Source organism: Callospermophilus lateralis, chromosome 12, assembly GCF_048772815.1.
Source record: "Callospermophilus lateralis isolate mCalLat2 chromosome 12, mCalLat2.hap1, whole genome shotgun sequence".
Classification (NCBI taxonomy): domain Eukaryota; kingdom Metazoa; phylum Chordata; class Mammalia; order Rodentia; family Sciuridae; genus Callospermophilus; species Callospermophilus lateralis.
In genome coordinates this window covers 81,467,626-81,486,759 of record NC_135316.1, presented here as the reverse complement: position 1 = coordinate 81,486,759, position 19,134 = coordinate 81,467,626, and the positions used below count along the sequence as shown (strand labels likewise).

At 34.9% G+C, this 19,134-nt stretch overlaps 1 protein-coding gene across 4 annotated transcripts in view; it reads left to right on the top strand.

The window, feature by feature from the left end:
- Positions 1-18,821, top strand: part of Nbea (neurobeachin) — a 622,915-nt gene extending 604,094 nt beyond the window's left edge. For all 4 annotated transcript variants that reach the window (XM_076872612.1, XM_076872611.1, XM_076872614.1 and 1 more), the window contains 7 exons: positions 956-1,027; positions 2,930-3,085; positions 3,617-3,787; positions 11,701-11,802; positions 13,571-13,767; positions 14,525-14,676; positions 17,049-18,821. In XM_076872612.1, coding sequence (XP_076728727.1) covers positions 956-1,027; positions 2,930-3,085; positions 3,617-3,787; positions 11,701-11,802; positions 13,571-13,767; positions 14,525-14,676; positions 17,049-17,139 — 941 coding nt within the window. In that variant the 3' untranslated portion in view covers positions 17,140-18,821. The remainder of the gene's footprint in view (positions 1-955; positions 1,028-2,929; positions 3,086-3,616; positions 3,788-11,700; positions 11,803-13,570; positions 13,768-14,524; positions 14,677-17,048) is intronic.
- Positions 18,822-19,134: the final 313 nt, after the last annotated feature.

Below are 19,134 nucleotides of genomic sequence, written 5' to 3'. Positions count from 1 at the left end.
GTGTGGTATTTCATACCTTCAACAATCATATGTTAAAAGAGGGTTCCCTTGGATGGAAGCCCTGGCTTCCACCCTACCCTATCCCAGGGAACCCATGCTCACATCATCCATATTGGTAGCATGGTCTTTTCTCTGAGTGCAGACTTTGGTTGCCTGGCTTTCTGATATATTCAAGAAGCATCATGATCCTGTTTCTTGTTTTTTGGTTTTTTTTCTGTATTTTTGATTGTATTTTTTAATTATAATTTTTTAATTTTTATTTGTTATATATGACAATTCATTTTACGATTCATATTACACATATAGAGCACAATTTTTCATATCTTTGGTTGTACACAAAGTAGAGTTAAATCCTTCATGTCTTCTTCATACTTGTACTTAGGGTAATGATGACCATCACATTCCACCATCTTTCCTACCTCTGTGCCCCCTCCCTTCCCCTCTCTCCTCTTTTCCCCTTTGCCCTATCTAGAGTTCATTTAATCCTCCCATCCCCACCCTCTGTAGCATATTATGAATCAGCATCCTTAAATCAGAGAAGTCATTTGGCATTTGTTTTTTTGAGATTGGCTAATTTCACTTAGCATTATATTCTCCAGCTCCATCCATTTATCTGCAAATGCCATGGTTTTATTATGTTTTAATGCTAAATACTATTCCATTGTGTATATATACCAAATTTTCTTTATCCATTCCTCTATTGAAGGGCATTTCAGTTGGTTTCTCTGGGTATCCAGCTTTTTCTTATCAGTCTGTACATGCTTTCTCCATATTATAAGTGATTTTTTTTAGGACTACCTACAAAGTCACACAATATGTCTGAATCATTATTAAAATAATTTACCACAATTTTTAAACAAATATGTATTTTGTGTAATCATGATATAACACAGCTTGTTAGGAAATTCTTTCTGATAATTTCATGATGGTTTTTTCTTTCTTTTTAAACTGTTAGGCCTCAGAGGAGCTCCAGGTTACTCCTTGGATCAAGCCCATCATCTTCCCATTGAAATGGACCCATTAATTGGTAAGCTAACAAACAAAAATAAATTTTCATGGATACTGTCCACATATTTTTACATGATTATTTTTCAAAAAAAAAAGATGGTTAAAAATATTTTTTCTGCTACAAAATTAATGGTCACATAGCATCCTATTACTGTCAAGGAGATGTATAAATCATAACATACCATTTAAAACCTTGGTACTAAGCAATTTTTATGACATTTTCTTGTTATTGTAAGAGGTCAGTTAAGTTGATTATGAACAAAGCAAATAATTGTAGATTGTCCTTTGTTTCAGCCTAAACTATTCTTAAAAATTATACATTATTTAAAATATAAAGATTTGCAGAGATTGTTAACGGAAACTAATACTGAAGAACACATTTTCTAGAAATCTCTATTCAATAGTGCTAAACATTTTTTAAATATTTCATATGAATTGCAAACTCATGAGCTATAGTGCTTGTGGCAGATTTTGAAAATATTTTCAAATAATTACATACACATACCAGCCATATAATCCTGAGCAAGCCTTTAATCTTTCTAGGACTCTCAGTTTCATATCTCTGAGATGGTTTATAATAATGTTTATTCTGCCTATCCTGCGAAATTATTTATAAAATTAAAATAGGAAAAAGACCTAAAAATATTTTGAAAAATTATTGAGCTATATACAATTTATTGTGTTTTATTCTTATAGTAATTCAGTTTTCATCTGTGAACTAAGAGACTATGGCCATTTCTATTCATAACATATAACTCCATATAAAATGGCTTTTATGTGTCTTGGAAAGGACACAAGGTTCAAGACTAGGAATATTTTTAGAGTCTAGCTATCTATTCCTCTGTCCAACAGAGGAACAGACATTGACAATGAATTATATAGCTAGTGTGCAACCATGGAAAATTTAATAACTCTATTCTAATTTTTCTAGAACCAATTAGATAGTTTTGCAGCAACCCAGGACCTTTGGTTTGCTTTTCCCTTATTGCCTTTTTTATAAATATAGTTCTTCTTTATTGCTTACCTTCCCTAGTAATTATTTTTATAGCATTAGTAGATATCTACAAATAGTGGCACTTTTAGATTTAATTGGTGTTAGAGAGTGGTGGTGGTGGTGACCTTCTACATCTGCATTTTCTGTTTAAGAATTCAGCTTGGGGATTTCTCCTGAAAGGATGGCCTAGCGTAGGGGACAGGCTGGCATCCAGACAGGCACTGGGGAAATCAGATGTGTCTCTGAGTTCCTGACTTTATTCAGATTCAATCCCAGTGCTGTCCTGAATCTTTGTCTGTCTCTTTCCTCCCCCATCTCTCTCCCATCTTTTTTATTCCTCTCCTCCCTGCCAGCCCATTCTGGAAAGGCCTTCTGTTTGTTGACAATCCAGGTCTTTAAAGCTGCTGACCTAAAGTTCCCTGTGGGGCTTCCCACACAACAAAATCCCTTCCTCAGATCTCTACCTTCTTCTCTCCACATGAATTGTAAATGCCATCAGAAAATGACAGATTGGCAAATGTTAGGATATTTTTTCTTATATAGCATACTTCATATCATATTTATCCTTCATTTGGTTCTCATTGGACACTAATGAGCTTGTGCACACTAACCATCTAGACAACTAAATACATTTAAATATTTTTATTATGTTTTAAATTCATCGTCTTGATTTCTTCATACTCTTCTTATTTATCAGTGGAGGAAGAACGAATGTTTCTGGGATAGTTTTTAAATATATAATGTGTTTCCTAAGTAATCCCTGCTACTAAGGAAATTTATATTCCTCAAGAGAAAATATCAAAATCATAATAATATTGTAGTTTTAAAAATCTATTTCTAGATAAATAAGGATAAAATTATTTTTGTCCCCTTTGAGTGCTTGGTGAAATTCTTTGAAATCCTTCTTTAAATTCTATTTATTTTTAGCCAATAACTCTGGTGTGAACAAACGACAGATCACAGACCTCGTGGACCAGAGTATACAAATCAATGCACATTGTTTCGTGGTCACTGCAGATAATCGCTATATTCTTATCTGTGGATTCTGGGATAAAAGCTTCAGAGTTTATTCTACAGAAACAGGTAATCTTGACTATGAAATAGTTTGTTCTCTTTAAAATAACTATTGCTATAAATCAGAGCTTACATGAAATTATACTAAATATTATAGGCATTTTCATCATTTGCCAGCTTTGAGTCAGTGGTCAGGATTCAAATTAGATGTTCACATTAGAAGCTAAATAATTAATTTTAACACCATCCATTCTGAACTTTAGCATGATCCCTGAATTTGTATGACAAATATGATTGTTTTCTCCTCCAAGTTCATATCCAGTGAATGATCTTAAAACTCCCTTTAGTCTAGTTCAAATTATGAAGAGAAAAATAATGTGATTGTTATCTTTTAAGATCTTTTATTAAAAATTCCAAGTAACATTCTTGTATCAGTTCTCAGAAATAGAAATTGTAACTAAATTCAAAGGGTCTATAGATTCACTTCACACAGATTTAGTGAAATAAATAATAATAATAATAATAGTAATAATAATAGCTAAGCTATTGCCATCTAAATAAAAAGAGTAATTAAGGAAACCTGTCATTTCTGTACTGCAGGGAAATTGACTCAGATTGTATTTGGCCACTGGGATGTGGTAACATGTCTGGCCCGTTCAGAGTCGTACATTGGAGGGGATTGCTACATCGTGTCTGGATCTCGGGATGCCACCTTGCTTCTCTGGTACTGGAGTGGGCGGCACCATATCATAGGAGACAACCCCAATAGCAGTGAGTATTTATCTAGAATTATTCTGTCAGTTAATAACTTAAATGTATTTTGCATTTTTGATGTTCCTAATGGTTTTCCTGAGACTGTAAGGATTTTAAAATGTGAAAATTTAAGTGGCAGAAATCTTCATCGGAATGTAGCTATGTTCAGAGTATAAACAAACACTAACGCTTTGAGCGTGGGATCCCAGATTCCCTCCCACTCACCTGTTTGTCTGTCATCCACAATGTCCAGGCATCCACACACTTCAGAAGCTCATCCGGTTCACCAAGCCTCATAATTTTGCTCAGCTGAATATAATCTATCCGTTCTTGGATTTTCCTAAGGTTTTATTTGTGCCTCTGTCAGTGAATTTACTACTTTCTACCATGTAGTACAAAAAATTTCTCCTTTTTTTCATTTACAAATAGTCATTGAATAACTTCTCAGATTAGGTGCTGGGGATGCAAAAACTGAGTAAGACTGCTAACTCCTTGGGATGCTCAAGTAGTTTATATACATCAGTGCTCTCTAAGAAATTCTGTAGGAAAAGAAGACTCCCTAGTAAAACAATTGAAGCACTGCATGGACTCTAACTCTCTGTGTAGGCTTTGAAAGTCGTATACAAATATCTCTGTTGACTTTTGTTTAACCCACAGTTTCTCAAACTTATTTTCTCACGGAACGTTTTGTTTATGTAAGAGTAGGACTTAGTCCTTGGCACTGTTGTCCTGAGGAAACACTGAAGTAGGTCACGGGTGTTTCAAGGTCCTGGCATAGTGACATACATAAGAGGTTTCCAGTAAATACTGGCTTATAAGTACCACATGCTAATGGAGTATGCCACTGGAGCTCCTCCAGTAAATATTGTGAAATGATAGAAGAGCTAGATTACCCAGAAATAATTACTGCTCTTTAATTACCAAGTTTTCAATAGTTCAAATGTATGTTTTCTGTAAAATAGTTCAAATGTATGTGGTTTCTGTGAAATGTCAAGAATGGAAAGTACTTATGGCAAGATTATTCAAATTGTAATTCATACATCAGTCACAACAAAACAGCACTCATGAGAATAGGGAATATCTATGACAAAAGAGGTAAGAGTTTCCTAGGAATCCTGTGTATCTGCAACTGAAACACTCCAAGAGTAGATAAGAAATCTACAAGATGCCATGTTAGAGCTTTATGGCTTGAGCTGCCATCCCTATGAGATACCTGGGGAAAGAAAGGAATGGAACATCTGCCATTCAAGTCTCACTCCTTCCCTTAACTCATACGTAATTTGACAGGAATACTGCAAAAATAGTAGATGATTTTTGATGGACGGGAACAAAGACTCTGTCATAGTACAGGAGAGAATATGCAAATATATGCAATTAAGAAATTACTGGAAGATTATACTAGATGACCAAATGATCTGTGAAGTTTTATTCTTACTGCCCATAGCTAGGGTTGAAGAACAATGGATGAAGAAATTGAAAGCATGCTGTAAAGTAATATATATCTCTTGGCAAAGAGTGTGAGAAAAAGTGTATGTTAAACCTAAGTCTCAATTCACATATAAGTAAATTGTGAAGGAATACTCAATATTGATTTGAGGCAGGGGGAGTATTCAGTGCTGCTTGATTTCTAACCAGTTCAAATAATAGATTACCAGTGAGAATCTTACTATAAATACTAGTAAGTTAGCATCCTATTTACTCTTTTAAAACCTTGCCCTTAAAAATTTTTATCTGTTGACAGATTTTAGTGTGCCTGTGTGTGCATGTGTGTGGGTATTACTAAGTCATCTTTGACCTACTGATGATGACTTTAATTCTCAAACATGGTACATTATCACATGCATTTTATTTAAAAGTAGTTTTATGTGTTTCTAAATTTTATTTATTTCCATAGCAAGGTAGCATTACTTAAAAATATTCAATGAAACATCAGGTCTGTGTAACATCTTATATGTGTATTAACAAAAATGATTAGAAAAATTTTCCAAAAAAGCAGAGTAGAGCTTTAAGTATAATTAACATCTTTAAAAATGAGTCTCAGAGTGATACAAATGTTATTTCCAAAATGGGAATTCATTTAGTAAAAGCCACCATCTGGTATCAAACATAGGATATTTTAGATAAAGAACTTTAAAGTGTTAAATTATAATAATTAACAGTACTACTTTATTTCTAATGATCTTTTAATCAAAACTCAGTTGACTATCAACTGGAGCTTAGGATAATGAGTTAGCAAGAAAAGTTAAATACAATAATATTTGAAATGTTTGAAGTTCCATAGGACAAAAGCTATGTGAATACAAAGTGTTTCTATTAACCCTTAAGAAAAAAATTGTGGTTATTATATTTGTTAAAAATAGTGTTTTATTCAAGTGTTGAAAAAGAGTAAGATTATCTTTAAGAAGTTTACAGAGATTATCAATATGTGTCTTTCAGTATTGCCTTTATCTATAAGAATTTATTTTTTGGTCAAAAAGTCTTATCATTATGAAGCTACACCACTTCCATAAAATCTACCCTGTCAAATCTTTATTGAATATTTAACATGGAGATATGTAGTATAGCTTCCGTTATCCTCAGTATAGGGGGGAAATACTCTTCTGTAATAAACAGGATGAACACCTACAGTATGAGTCAAGCAACAAATACGTATTAAACAACTACTGTATGCTTAGTACTCTCGTAGCAGCTGGAAATACTGGATGGTCAAAGTCTCTAATCTGGAATTTTAAGAATCTATATTATGATGATCACAGAACTTTTTTTTTCCTCTTTGAATATTTTGAGTACAATGTGTATTTGTTACTTGAATCATTAATTTTAACAGATAGTATTTAGCACCACAAGAACTTTGACCATCCAAGAGCACTTCATATTACATCTTGGGTATAAATTGATGATTAGGTAAAAAGGCTGATTTCAGCTTTTTGCCATAAGAATAATCATAAGAGTAAAATAAAATAAATCAGATTTAGTATTTGACTGAATTGACTGATTTATGACTTATTTGTCTAAAATGACCAACCACTATAGTAGCATATATGTGTCTGAGTAGAGCAACTATACATATTAGTCAATTCACTTTTTTTTTTTTAAAGGAAGTCACAGCACACACTGATTTGACTGTCAAATCTGTATATACTTAGTTTTTGCCACTATAAAACTTGCAGTATGAAAGAAAAGGATGTTGTTTTTTCCTCCTCCAATTTAATCTACTCTAAATACCAATTCATAGGCCAGAGAATCAGTCTATATATTTTTTCTGTCTTATAATGTATTGCTACACAAAAGCAAAAAACTAGTTATGTCTAAATTCATATTAAAGTGTGTGACACAATGCCCTTAGGTTTTGGAGGTTGTATGTATTAACCTAGATTTGAAGGGGAACTCCTAGTAGGAAACATAATATCCTAGAAGCTGTTATAATTCAGGGATTGGTCTTGTAATAGACATTGACTCACTTTGTATGGCTGAGAGGTCAAATCATCCTTGTTAATTATAACACCATGAAATGACAGTATTTATCATCTAACTTTATGTGCACATCACTGAAATCTCAAGATAAATTCAAGTGGATTTAATGTATTTGTTTCTTTTACATTATCACTATTACATTGTAATGGACAGCTCTGTTAATTCCAGAGGAAAAATAAGTAATGTTCATGGATATTTTGGGGTAGATATAGAAAGAATCTGTGGATTCATTGTGCCAAATATATTGTTGTGACTAATTTAGACATCTCAAAAATATTAGCCTTTTGTAATTATTTTTACCATTTGAATGAATTTATCACAAAGACAGTTAAATTTTTAAGTAAATTATTACATAGTTTCAGACCATAAAATAAGCAAGCAAAGACTTCCTACAATGTGATATAGTTTAATCATAATTGTTTTATTAATATATTTTATACTACTGATACTATTTTTTTAAAAATGTGTGCCTTTGAATATAGAAAATTATCTTGAAATTTTAAATAGGTCCCTAACTAGATAGCAGAATTGCAAAGATATAAGGGGCAGATGCTTTCATCTGAAACAGACTTACACAAACTTAAAACTAATTTGGAAGTGATAAAATTAATTTGCGCACTTTAATTGGAAGCAGCCTCCTGCATGAAAGAAAGCAGAGCAAGCAGGCAATTTGTGCTAAAAGCTGATTGAATTTTTTGTCAGGTAGGTAGCTTGGACTTGGCCGCTTATCCTCTGGAGCCCCTCTTTGCAATATATTACAACCCATCTCTGACTGGTGTTCTTTAAAAGAATCAATGCTATTCCTGTTGAATCCCTAGAGTCCAAAACTTCATTGATCTTGGGACTTGACATTTCTCATTACATGCTGTAGCTTCCAACAAGATAGTCACAAGAGGGGCAAGTTAACATTGTTGTCTCTTCAATAGACACTGAAAATACATTGGGACCTCAGTTCAAAACCAATCTGCTTTTAAAATATGTAATTTAAATGTGTATACCAGATATAAAGTGCTTTATAGGAAACTTGATGATATTTACATATGAATTTTTTAAAATCATAGCAATATGAAACTTTGAAAGGGAATTTACTATTCTTTTCAAATCGTATCTACAAAGATTCACCGAGTAATATGTATAAGACACTATTATGTGCTATTCTACTCCATCTTTTAAACACAGATCTTTTAGCTCCTATAAAAGCATTATGCAGACTCTGAAATGAGAAGCCAATTGAAAAGAAGCGTCCAGCTGTGCACACGTACCTTCCCTGGGCTCCCATTGTATAGGACTCAGCTCTGGATGCTGACCCTCCCACCAGCCTCAGCCTGTCATGAAACATCTGCCAAATCACATCCCTCTCTTTGTTTACATCCAGCCTCTTTTAAAAGACTGTCCTGTGCCTAGTACCACAACTGCCACTAGCCAATTGGTATTATAGGAGATGAGAGCTGGACAAAAACTAGCCCAGAGATACTTTCAAAGTATATTTATATTTATACATAATAGATGAGTTTGTGTCACTCTTCAGAACAAGGAATGTTATCTAGGGTTTAATAAATTTTAATCCTTTAGTCTCTTTGTTGGATATCACAGGAAATATACTCAGATGTATAATTCTCACCTCACAGGACTTTCTGTGGGTTCCACAGCCATGTATGTAATGGAACATCCTAGCCCAGGCAGGGATGCAGTGGACCATCAATGTCCCATCCCCTCAGTCTCAGATTGGAGACATTTAAGGTTTGTCATTGGAAAGCAGCCTTCTTTCCACTCAGTTTCTGCTTTTTCTTTCTTTTTATGGGCCTGAGACTTCCAGAAAGGTCTTTGGTCTAGGTTGGAAGCAATATAAAACACAAGAGTGACTAATTTGTTCTGTGACAGGTAGCTTCAATGCACAGACCAGTAGGTAGATTATTTAATTGGATTATTTTGGGAAGGTGAGAAAAAGATAAGCAATGGATTGTGACCTAGATCCAGGTTCAGGAGTTCAGGGAATGAGATTTGGCCTGTCCCTATGATGCTCAGAGCAAAATGTAGTCAGTGTCACATGGGAAGAGGAACAGGAATTTAGTGTGAATTAATAAATAGATTTAGCATATTCATCTTCTGTTCTTCATTGAATACTTTGAGTATGTAATCAAAGGAAACCATAACGTAGACCAATTGACATTTTCCAACCCAGCTACTGTTTTCAATTGTGGCCCCTTTGGCCTTGGGGAATGTGGGCCCAGGTATATTGGGGACTTGCACCAGGCCTCTGTGGTAGCCCTGCCTGTGGCTGAGGACTCAGTATTCTGATATGAAGACTTTGAAACTATTCTCAGTTATCCCAGCAAGTTTATAACATACCATTTTGAAATAAAGTCTTGAAATTATAATAGCAATGAAACCAACTAAATCTCTTATTCTGGAATTTTAATTAAAAATCTGTCATATTTTATGTAAATATAAAATGAATGAAAACAGCTTCTACCATGATTCTGCAATGAGTTGGAAAGGTCAGAAATAGAATTTGAATGCTATATGTCACTAAGAGATTTGTCCTCCAATTCCAGCAGAATGGCACCAAGAAGTATAGGTCTAGGAGAATCCACTGTCCCTGCTTAGCTATGATTTATAAGAATCAAAGCTTTTGCTGAATATTAATAGCCCACAACTGAGGTTTAAATAAGAACCATGAGTAACTTTTACTTTGATCATCTCTCTAAAGGCCATACACCATCTCACTGAAAAATTTCTCCCTTGTCAGTTCTCTGTGAATAGCTGCATTTAATATCTATTTAATTATTTTCTTATCTGTTTCAAGAATTTTGAAATGACTTGATAAAAATGAGATGAATTCTGTTTCTTTTAAGCCCTTTATACTTGGAATTTCCAAATGCTTGCCTATGAGGAATCTTAAAGTCAGATGTGTTTATTCCTTATCATTCATATCCATTCCCTCACAGAGAGCTCTTCCGTTGAGGAAATGAGCCAGGATGAAGGCCGTAGCACTGTCGTCCTGAGAGGGGAGATCTCACCTGCACCTCCCTCTGCGCTCAGCCCTTTAACCCTGAACTACATCCATCAATTGTGATGTGGCAGTGACAGAATATTCCCAAGATTTTAAGGAATTGTTGGAGTGTGTGACATATGTCCCTGGAACAGAAATATGCTTTCTCCTTGCTGCAAATTTCCCAACTCAAAAATCCTAGAGTAACATTTTATTTACTTTTCCCCAGCTGAAGTTGGACATCTTTGAAGGGAATTTAAGTTCTACCATTTATTCAAATGATCTGGGAAATTTTTTTTAATGTTTATTTTTTAGTTATAGGTGGACACAATATCTTTATTTTATGTTTATGTGGTTCTGAGGATCAAACCCAGTGGCTCACGCATGCTAGGGGAGGGCTCTACCTCTGAGCCACAACCCCAGCCCCAATTTGAGAAAATTACAATGAAAAAATAAAATATCTTAGCTCTCTAAATCAGACAGAAGCCTTTTAAAATGTATTTTCTAATTTAAAAAAGTATATAACAAACATAAGGAATTTTTTATTATAGTAATACATACAGCAAAACATCACATTGTACATCTTGAATATGTACAGTTTTTAGAAGATTTACTTATTTATTTTAAAATTGTACAGAGAATGCAAATTTGAAACTTAATTTTTTTCATAGAACTTCTTACCCTCAAGAAAATATCCACTAGATTGAGAAATACAGAGAAACTATAGAGTTGCAGTTACAAGACCAAGTTACAACATTTCTTTTCAGGGAGAATAAAATAATGGTTGATGAAACTGGCAATTTAAAATGAAATACTTTCAAGCTAGATTTGCGCCAATGAAATACAGAATTAAGATAATTGTCTCTTATTTCTGTCACTACCTTCCTCAACCTCCCTCTCTTCCCTCCTCCACCCCAAAGCAAAGTACCTCTGCTTGTTTTCATGGAGATTTTAGGAAAAATTTTTCACTGAGTAAGAGCATGGATTTTAGAATTAGAAAGCTCTGGGTCAAATTCAACACTTGCTAGATATATGAACTTGGAAACTTGAATAACCTTCAAAGCTTTGACTCTACAAAGTATAAAATAGGGATAATAATCGTACTCAACCCAATAGGAATGTTACTATAATTAAATGAGATATCACATGTAGATACCTTGCAAGGCACAATATTTGTTTCACAACAATAATCAGGAGAAAAAGGATAGCTGTACCACTGTAATAGTATCCTAAGCATATCCCATATATTAATGTATCCTGTCATTTCAATAGCCTCTAATGGAGGTTGGTGAACAGGTAGTAGGTACAGTATTTTTTCACAGATAAAAAAGTTATCAGAAATGTGAAGTAACTGGCTGTAGTCCTTAATAAAATGGTGATTGTCTTATAAAAGGTTGGGTTTTATGGTGGAACTGTTTATGTTTGCCATTGTCTGTAATGACTCGCTGGTGCTGCTTTCTTACAGGTGACTATCCTGCACCAAGAGCTGTTCTCACAGGCCATGACCATGAAGTTGTCTGTGTTTCTGTCTGTGCAGAACTTGGACTTGTTATTAGTGGTGCTAAAGGTCAGAATCATTTCTTTCATTTTAAATCTTTAGAAAATGTACTGTTTTCTCAAGCTAACTGTGACTTATGATTTATTTCTTCCAGGGGACTCTTTATAGACAAATATAAACCCTAGGTTCTTTGTAGCTGTTTGGTTTTATTATTAACACTTCCTAGTACTAATATGAAATATGTTTAAAAGTTTATGTGGTATTTGTGGTCACCACCATTCTAACCATAACACTGGTAAATTCAGTTGCGATATATCCATGTGATGCAATTTAAAAGGACATTTAAAAGACAAAGGGGAACTATTTCTGATGCAGTGGGGGACTTAGGGGGATCAGACTTGGGCTTGGTCCTCTGCAGGACACTTTCTTTATAAGACTGAGGCCTGTGTGGAGGTTGATGGAAAGGAACCAAGATTATATGGTTCTTTTGTCTCTTTATAGAGGAAGTGTCATTGGGGAAAAAAAAATCAGGAAACCTGTGTCCTAATTCTGGCTCAGATAGCAATTCTCCCTGGAAAGACTTGGGCAAAAAGGAGTCTGATGTTTGGAAGAAACAAAGACCAATATGGCAGGGGTGTAGGAGAACGTGGCAGAGACAAGGAGGGAGAAGCTGAAGGGGTGGGAGTGGCCATAGCACAAAGATTTGCATTTTTTACTTACAATATGGTGGGAAATCATTGAAGGTTTTAGTCAAAGTCATGAGATGATCAGATTTGTCCGTAATTCTGGCTGCTTTGTGGAAAATGGATATAGTGGAAAGGCCAGGGACCATATTTTTGTTTTTACATCTTAGTACAAAAGAATAGATAACAAAGAAAGTGGCATACAAATGTAGGGAAAAAAAGTTTTAGTTTTCTATAAATAGAAAGCATTAGAGATGATTGATTGCTTTTAGTTTTTTTTTTTCCTAATTTTCGGTAGTTCTTAACTTTAGTAATCAGGAAAAACTTAAGTATATTTTCATAATGTCACTTACTTTGTAAATATGTATCTGTTTAAATTAATTGATTGAAAATAAAAATGTAATTTATCCACATATTTTGCCAGTTTCATTTTATTTTGTTTTGAGTAACAAAGGGGCAGACAGACAATACTAAACTATATTAAGCACTTATTTTCATGAATTTGACTAGTGGGTTTTTAACTTAACACAATTTCTACAAGGGCAAAGAGCAGTTGGGCCACTTCTTTAACAATCTTGCCTCACTATAAATTTGTTTAAAGACAAAAAGTGGTTCTGTAGTCTGAATTACTTAATTTCTTAATTTTGCTTTTACATTTCATGTATAAACTACAGAAAATGGTAAAACTTACTTGGCTTAATATGATTTACGTAGTTATAGCCTTAAAACTCTGATGCCACTGGAAATGACTAGCAACTGTCCAGATAATTCTCAGACTTTCAAGAACATATTCTGAAAGCACATTAGGAATAATGTTCTGGCACATCTGATCTTTTGTTCTCACATAACTTATGAACTGTGTCCTTTTATTATGAATATTCTCTGACAAAGGAAAAGACCAGTGTTTACCCCAAAATACACATGTTTACCATAAAAAGTGGGAGGGTGTTGTAGGTGCATGTGCATGTGTGATTAAACAGTCACTGTTTCCTCTATTCATAAGTTCAGTACTTGGCTCCAGCCAGCAAACCAGCAAATTTGTCTTCTTTGAACAAATCTGAGTACTGCCCAGGTAAAGTTTTCAGGTTGGTGAAAGCCAATGTCTGATCTGTTATCACTAACTAACCATGGGCATTGGTATCCCCACTCTGCAGAGGGCCCTTGCCTTGTCCACACCATCACTGGAGATTTGCTGAGAGCCCTTGAAGGACCAGAAAACTGCTTGTTCCCACGCTTGATTTCCGTATCCAGTGAAGGCCACTGTATCATATACTACGAACGAGGCCGATTCAGCAATTTCAGCATTAATGGAAAACTTCTGGCTCAAATGGAGATCAATGATTCAACAAGGGTAAATCTGCACGTTCAGTGCTAAATAGGATGGAAGCCAAGAGACTAAAAATTAGTTGTTTTACATTAAATGATTCATAATAGAACTTCTCTGGCATCCATATTAATGTGTACTTATTTAGAAAGTACATAAATTCAGGTAGACTAATACATTGAACAAACCCCAAACTCCTTTAGTCCCAGGTAATTAACTCAGTGAATTAGACTTCAGGGACAATAGTTACTGTTTAATTAGAGGTAGGCCCTTAAGGAGATTTTTTTAGAGTTCCTTTTACTACAAGTCATTGTTTCTACACTGTACTCTCACAATAGTCAATATAAATTTATTGTTGAAAAATCCTACCTTTATAATCCTAAACCAAATTGAAAAGTACCCACTTGCCCTCCATTCACAAATGAATTATCAGTTTTAAAAATTGTTTTGAAATATACTTCTGCTGTTTGTTCTTAAAGTCTAGACATCTTTGACATTCAGAATTTAACAAAACATCAAGTTATTAATTCTCAAGTTCTTCCTAAATTAGATGGGTAATATTCTCTTTGGGACTTTCATAATTTTGTAACTTAATTTGATTTTAATAAGATTCTTTGTCTATGTAAGAACTTGAAAAATTCCACATTGAAGCTTTTAGAAAGCTTGAACAATTTTCTAAAAGAAGACCACTGCTATAAGGGGGATGGACCACGTGCTTTTCAGTATTGACCACTGATCATGAAAACATGGAAAGAAATGTTTGGTTTTCTGCCTTTTTCTGAAGGCCATTCTCCTGAGCAGTGATGGCCAGAACCTGGTGACTGGAGGGGACAATGGTGTGGTGGAGGTCTGGCAGGCCTGTGACTTCAAGCAGCTCTACATTTACCCTGGATGTGATGCTGGCATTAGAGCAATGGATTTGTCCCATGACCAGAGGTGAGCCATGTCAGGGATGAGTATGACCACTGGGAACTGCCATGGTAAGCTCTGGGCATTCTACCCAGGGTGGAATGTGCTAGAATAAGATCCCAGTGTCCAAGTGGAAGAAGGAATAGTGAAAAAAAGGGTAAAATGGGGGAAAGAGTACATACTCTGAGGAACAATTATGATAAGCAGGAAATAGAGGAGGAAAATAAGGAGAAACACCAGAAATCGGTCTGTTGAAGAAATGGGCACCTCAAACACATCTTAAGGGCTTACGACATAGAACTTATTCCCACCAGTGTCTCTGTTCTCAGACCCTCACCTCGTCCCAGACAGTTTTCCCTGGTTAAGATTGTGTGAAGGAAACATTTTTTTTTTTTAGCAGAGATTGATTTCAGGGTGAGGCCTGCCTCTAACTAATCAAAATGCATACTATAGACTCCAGCTGGCCCCCTTTTAAAAGTTCAAGGGGCTCAGTCATTACCTGAAATAATCCTACCCTCCCCCCTTTTACTTACTCACCTATTTCTCACTTATGTTATTTTGTTGTATTTTATATATTCCTCTAAAATACTTTAATCCTTTCATGGAAAGAGTTGACAGGAATATGTACTAATTAGCATGATCTTCCTTGGTCTTTACTTCTCTTTCACAGTATTTTTTTTTATTTCCTAAAATTCACCTTTGAGCTTATTATAAAGTGAAAAGAATATGAGGAACATAACGAATTAACATTTCTAAATTTAAAAAATAACTAGAACTTTATAATATTAAATTAGCATGGAATATCTCATTGTTTTCTATATATTTAATGGAAATAAGAAAAGCCTGCTAACCAACTTTTTTTCAACTATAAATAAATATATGAAATGTATTTTATAATAATATGGGTTTCTAATTATTTTAAATATTAAGACAGATAATAAATTTAACAAAACATTTTTACAATACAATAAAATGGTACTGAAATCATCAGGAAAAACAAAGTAACTTAATTTAGACTCGGGAATGGACATGTGGTCTGCAGCCAGACTTGTTTTTAAAGGAAGTTTAAGGTAGAGTTTAAGTAGAGTATTCCAAAGTACTCCAGGGCATAATCAGGAATAAATGAGAATGATTTACTGTGTAATTAGTTATAGGTACATGGGTGTTTGTAAAGTGTTTTAAATGTTCTATGTTCTTAAGTGATTTAAATATTCTCCCTAATATTTATTCACATTTGTTTTGCAAACATTTGCTGCCACTGTCAAAGGTAGAATATTCTGCAAATATGAATACATAACAAGATTACTAAATACATAACAAATAAGAATACATAACAAGATTACTGACCCCAAAGAGCTCACGTAATCATAATTTGAGCAAAGAAAGTAACAGAATTACAGAAAAAGGAAGTGATCAAGTCCTTCTGAGGGCTGGGAAGGGCAGGACAGACTTCAGAATTTATCCATCCATTTACAGAGAGCGAATGAAAGAGCATATTCAAAGTCACAGTAATGTGAAGGGTCTCTAAGTGCAGTGAAGAAAAGTACAGAGGTTTCTATTTCTATTTTAATTCCATTCTTATTTTTGCTGCTTTATAATGTGCCTGATATATTAGAACAGTAAGCACATACATAGAAATTATGAATTGATCGACAAACACATATTGGGGATTTATACTTAAGAAGTGTTTATCTGATGAATGGTCGTATTGACAGTTGCACAGTGCTTGGGATAGACAGGTTGTGAGCGCTCCATCAGTGGCAGTGCGGCTGGTTGGAACTGTCACAGAGAAGAAGCCTTGGTGCTGGATGGCTGGTTGGAAGACATAAGGGAGAGGGAAGGAAGTGATCACAAGATCCGTAGCTGGACAGTGGCTCAGGGTGGGTGCCAACTGTTGAGGGGTTTGTGAAGCATCCTGTTGTCATCCATTAGGCAAAGTCACTCAATAGGCAAGGAGAATTTGGCATCGGGGGCTTCAGAAAGAGTTGTCATTGCATAAGCCCATGCACAAGGAAGGCGTGTGAAGTGACAGTTTAGAGATTAAAGAAGACTAAGAAAGAAGGGTCACAAAAATGGGAAGAGAAGCCAGAAATCCTCAGAGAAGCCAGTAGTTGCCAAAAAAGGGGAAGTGGATAAGCATGAATGTGATTGCTGAGGCGGTAGGTGCCTGGATGACCCTGGAAACCCTGGTTACCATGGGGTTGTCTAATGTTCTCCAACAAGGCTCTGCCATCAGGGCTGATTAGGCTGCTCTCCAAAGAACCCCCAAGAAATGTTAGTCTAATCTCCACACAAAGCAAAGATTTGGTGAAGTTCAAGATCAGGATACCATCTAACATAAAATAGCAACCACTTGGATGAGTTCATGTCACTCTGAAATAATGTCTGTGCTTTTCCAGGACTCTGATTACTGGCATGGCTTCTGGTAGCATTGTAGCTTTTAATATAGATTTTAATCGGTGGCATTATGAGCATCAGAACAGATACTGAAGGGAAATGAAGAACCACAAGCCAAGCTAAAGCTGAGAGCACAAGTGCTGCATGGAAAGGCAATATCTCTGGTGGAAGAACCTCGTCCACATCGGCCTCTGTTTGTACATCCCATCACACCCAGCAATAGCTGTACATCGTAGTCAGCGACCATTTTACTTTGTGTGTTTTTTCAGAACTGAACACCAGCTGCTACCAAGCAAGCTTGTATCATGTAAATTATATGACTTAGGAGATGTTTTGGTAATTATTTCATATATTGTTGTTTATTGAGAAAAGGTTGTAGGACGTGTCACAAGAGACTTTTGACAATTCTGAGGAACCTTGTGTTCAGTTGTTACAAAGTTGAAGCTTTGAACCTAACCTGCATCCCATTTCCAGCCTCTTTTCAAGCTGAGAAAAAAAAAAAACCACATTTGATACTTTGTACATCAGATGCATCTTATTTAAAGGGATACTTTTGTAAAAGTAAAACCTTGTATAAAGAACAAAACGTTTCTTAATTTTATTGTGGAGTTACAACTTGCATGTTCTTTACTCCTGATGTCTCAATGGAACAGGTGCATTCACGTTATGAAACAGAAAGATCTGTCCAAGGACGCAGCTTGTACAAAAGGGTTGAATTTGGGCTCTATCAGTAATATTTGACATTTTCACCAAAATATGGTTTGCACTTTTTAATCTAAATTCATCCCTTCTAAGTGAAATTTGCTCATAAAGCATTTGGATACTAAGCCATTATTTGCCATGTTTGGTACTTTATACAAAGAAAATTCAGCCCTACCCTTTATAATTTGAAGACAGAGCAGAAAGGGGGCTTAGGGATGAGGTCCTGGTTTTTATTGTATAAATAGGAGTCATGATCATTAGTTCCATAGTAATGACTTTCCAACACCTGGGCATCTCTTCCAGAGTCATCCCATTGGCTTAGTGTGTATGCATTAGGGGAGGAGAATGATGCTAACTTATTTTTCCCTCTTTGGTTCTTAAATAGCTTAGTTTCTTTAATAACAGATCAGACTTTATTACAACAATAACTGAAGTTATTCTTTTAGGTTCTTGTGAAATTCTCACCTAAAGCCACATTCTTAGCCTAAGCCACTTCATCTTTTATGACATAAAATGATGGCCGTCAAATGATTTTCCATACCTTGTACTGATCAAGTTACACACCCAGGGGTATATACACTTTATTCATGTTTCTTCTTTGTATATTTGGTGACTGTATTGTCATAGATGTACATATTGTGTCGGTAGGGCTATGAGGCATGTTACAGGAATGTAATTTTCTCAGAATTTACACTCACTTGCAGTCATTTATTTAAAAAGATAAAACAAGATAATGGGTTCTTTGTATTGGCACTTTGCACCAGAAACATATCATTATTTATTGATGTGATTACTTATTTGTTATCCACCTTGTACTAGTAAGTTTTAGCACTGAATTATTCCTTCTTCATTGTTGTTTGTATATGAAATTCTGAAATTATGGGGAATCAGTGTAATGATTAAGTTATTCATCACCAGGCTGTAAGCAATATCTTGAGTTTATAGCTTAGAATTGGGAGGATACTGAACATCTGGAAGACGAGTTCATTTCATCTTAAGATCATGGTGAAATATTTTGGATATATAAATTCCTTAAGCTATTGTAACCATGTTTTATTGCAAAGATGTAAAATATGCCAGATGTGTGTGAGTTGGAAATCAAAAAAAAACAAAAAAAGAAAATAAAATATGCAAAGAATTCACGGATTGTTTCACATTTCACTGGATCCTTCACTAACATGCATTCATTATATTGTCATACAAGTGTAAAGAATCAGCGTTGTTTCCTATAAGGGCCTAGCATCTAAAAACATGAAACAAAGTCCTAATGAGGTCTATAATTTGCTGAAACATGAGCTGCTCTGCTTGGCCATCTGGCAGGGATTTGGGGCAACAGTGACCTTAGGGAAATAGCCCTTGTTTATTCTGCACACTTCACTCTTTGGA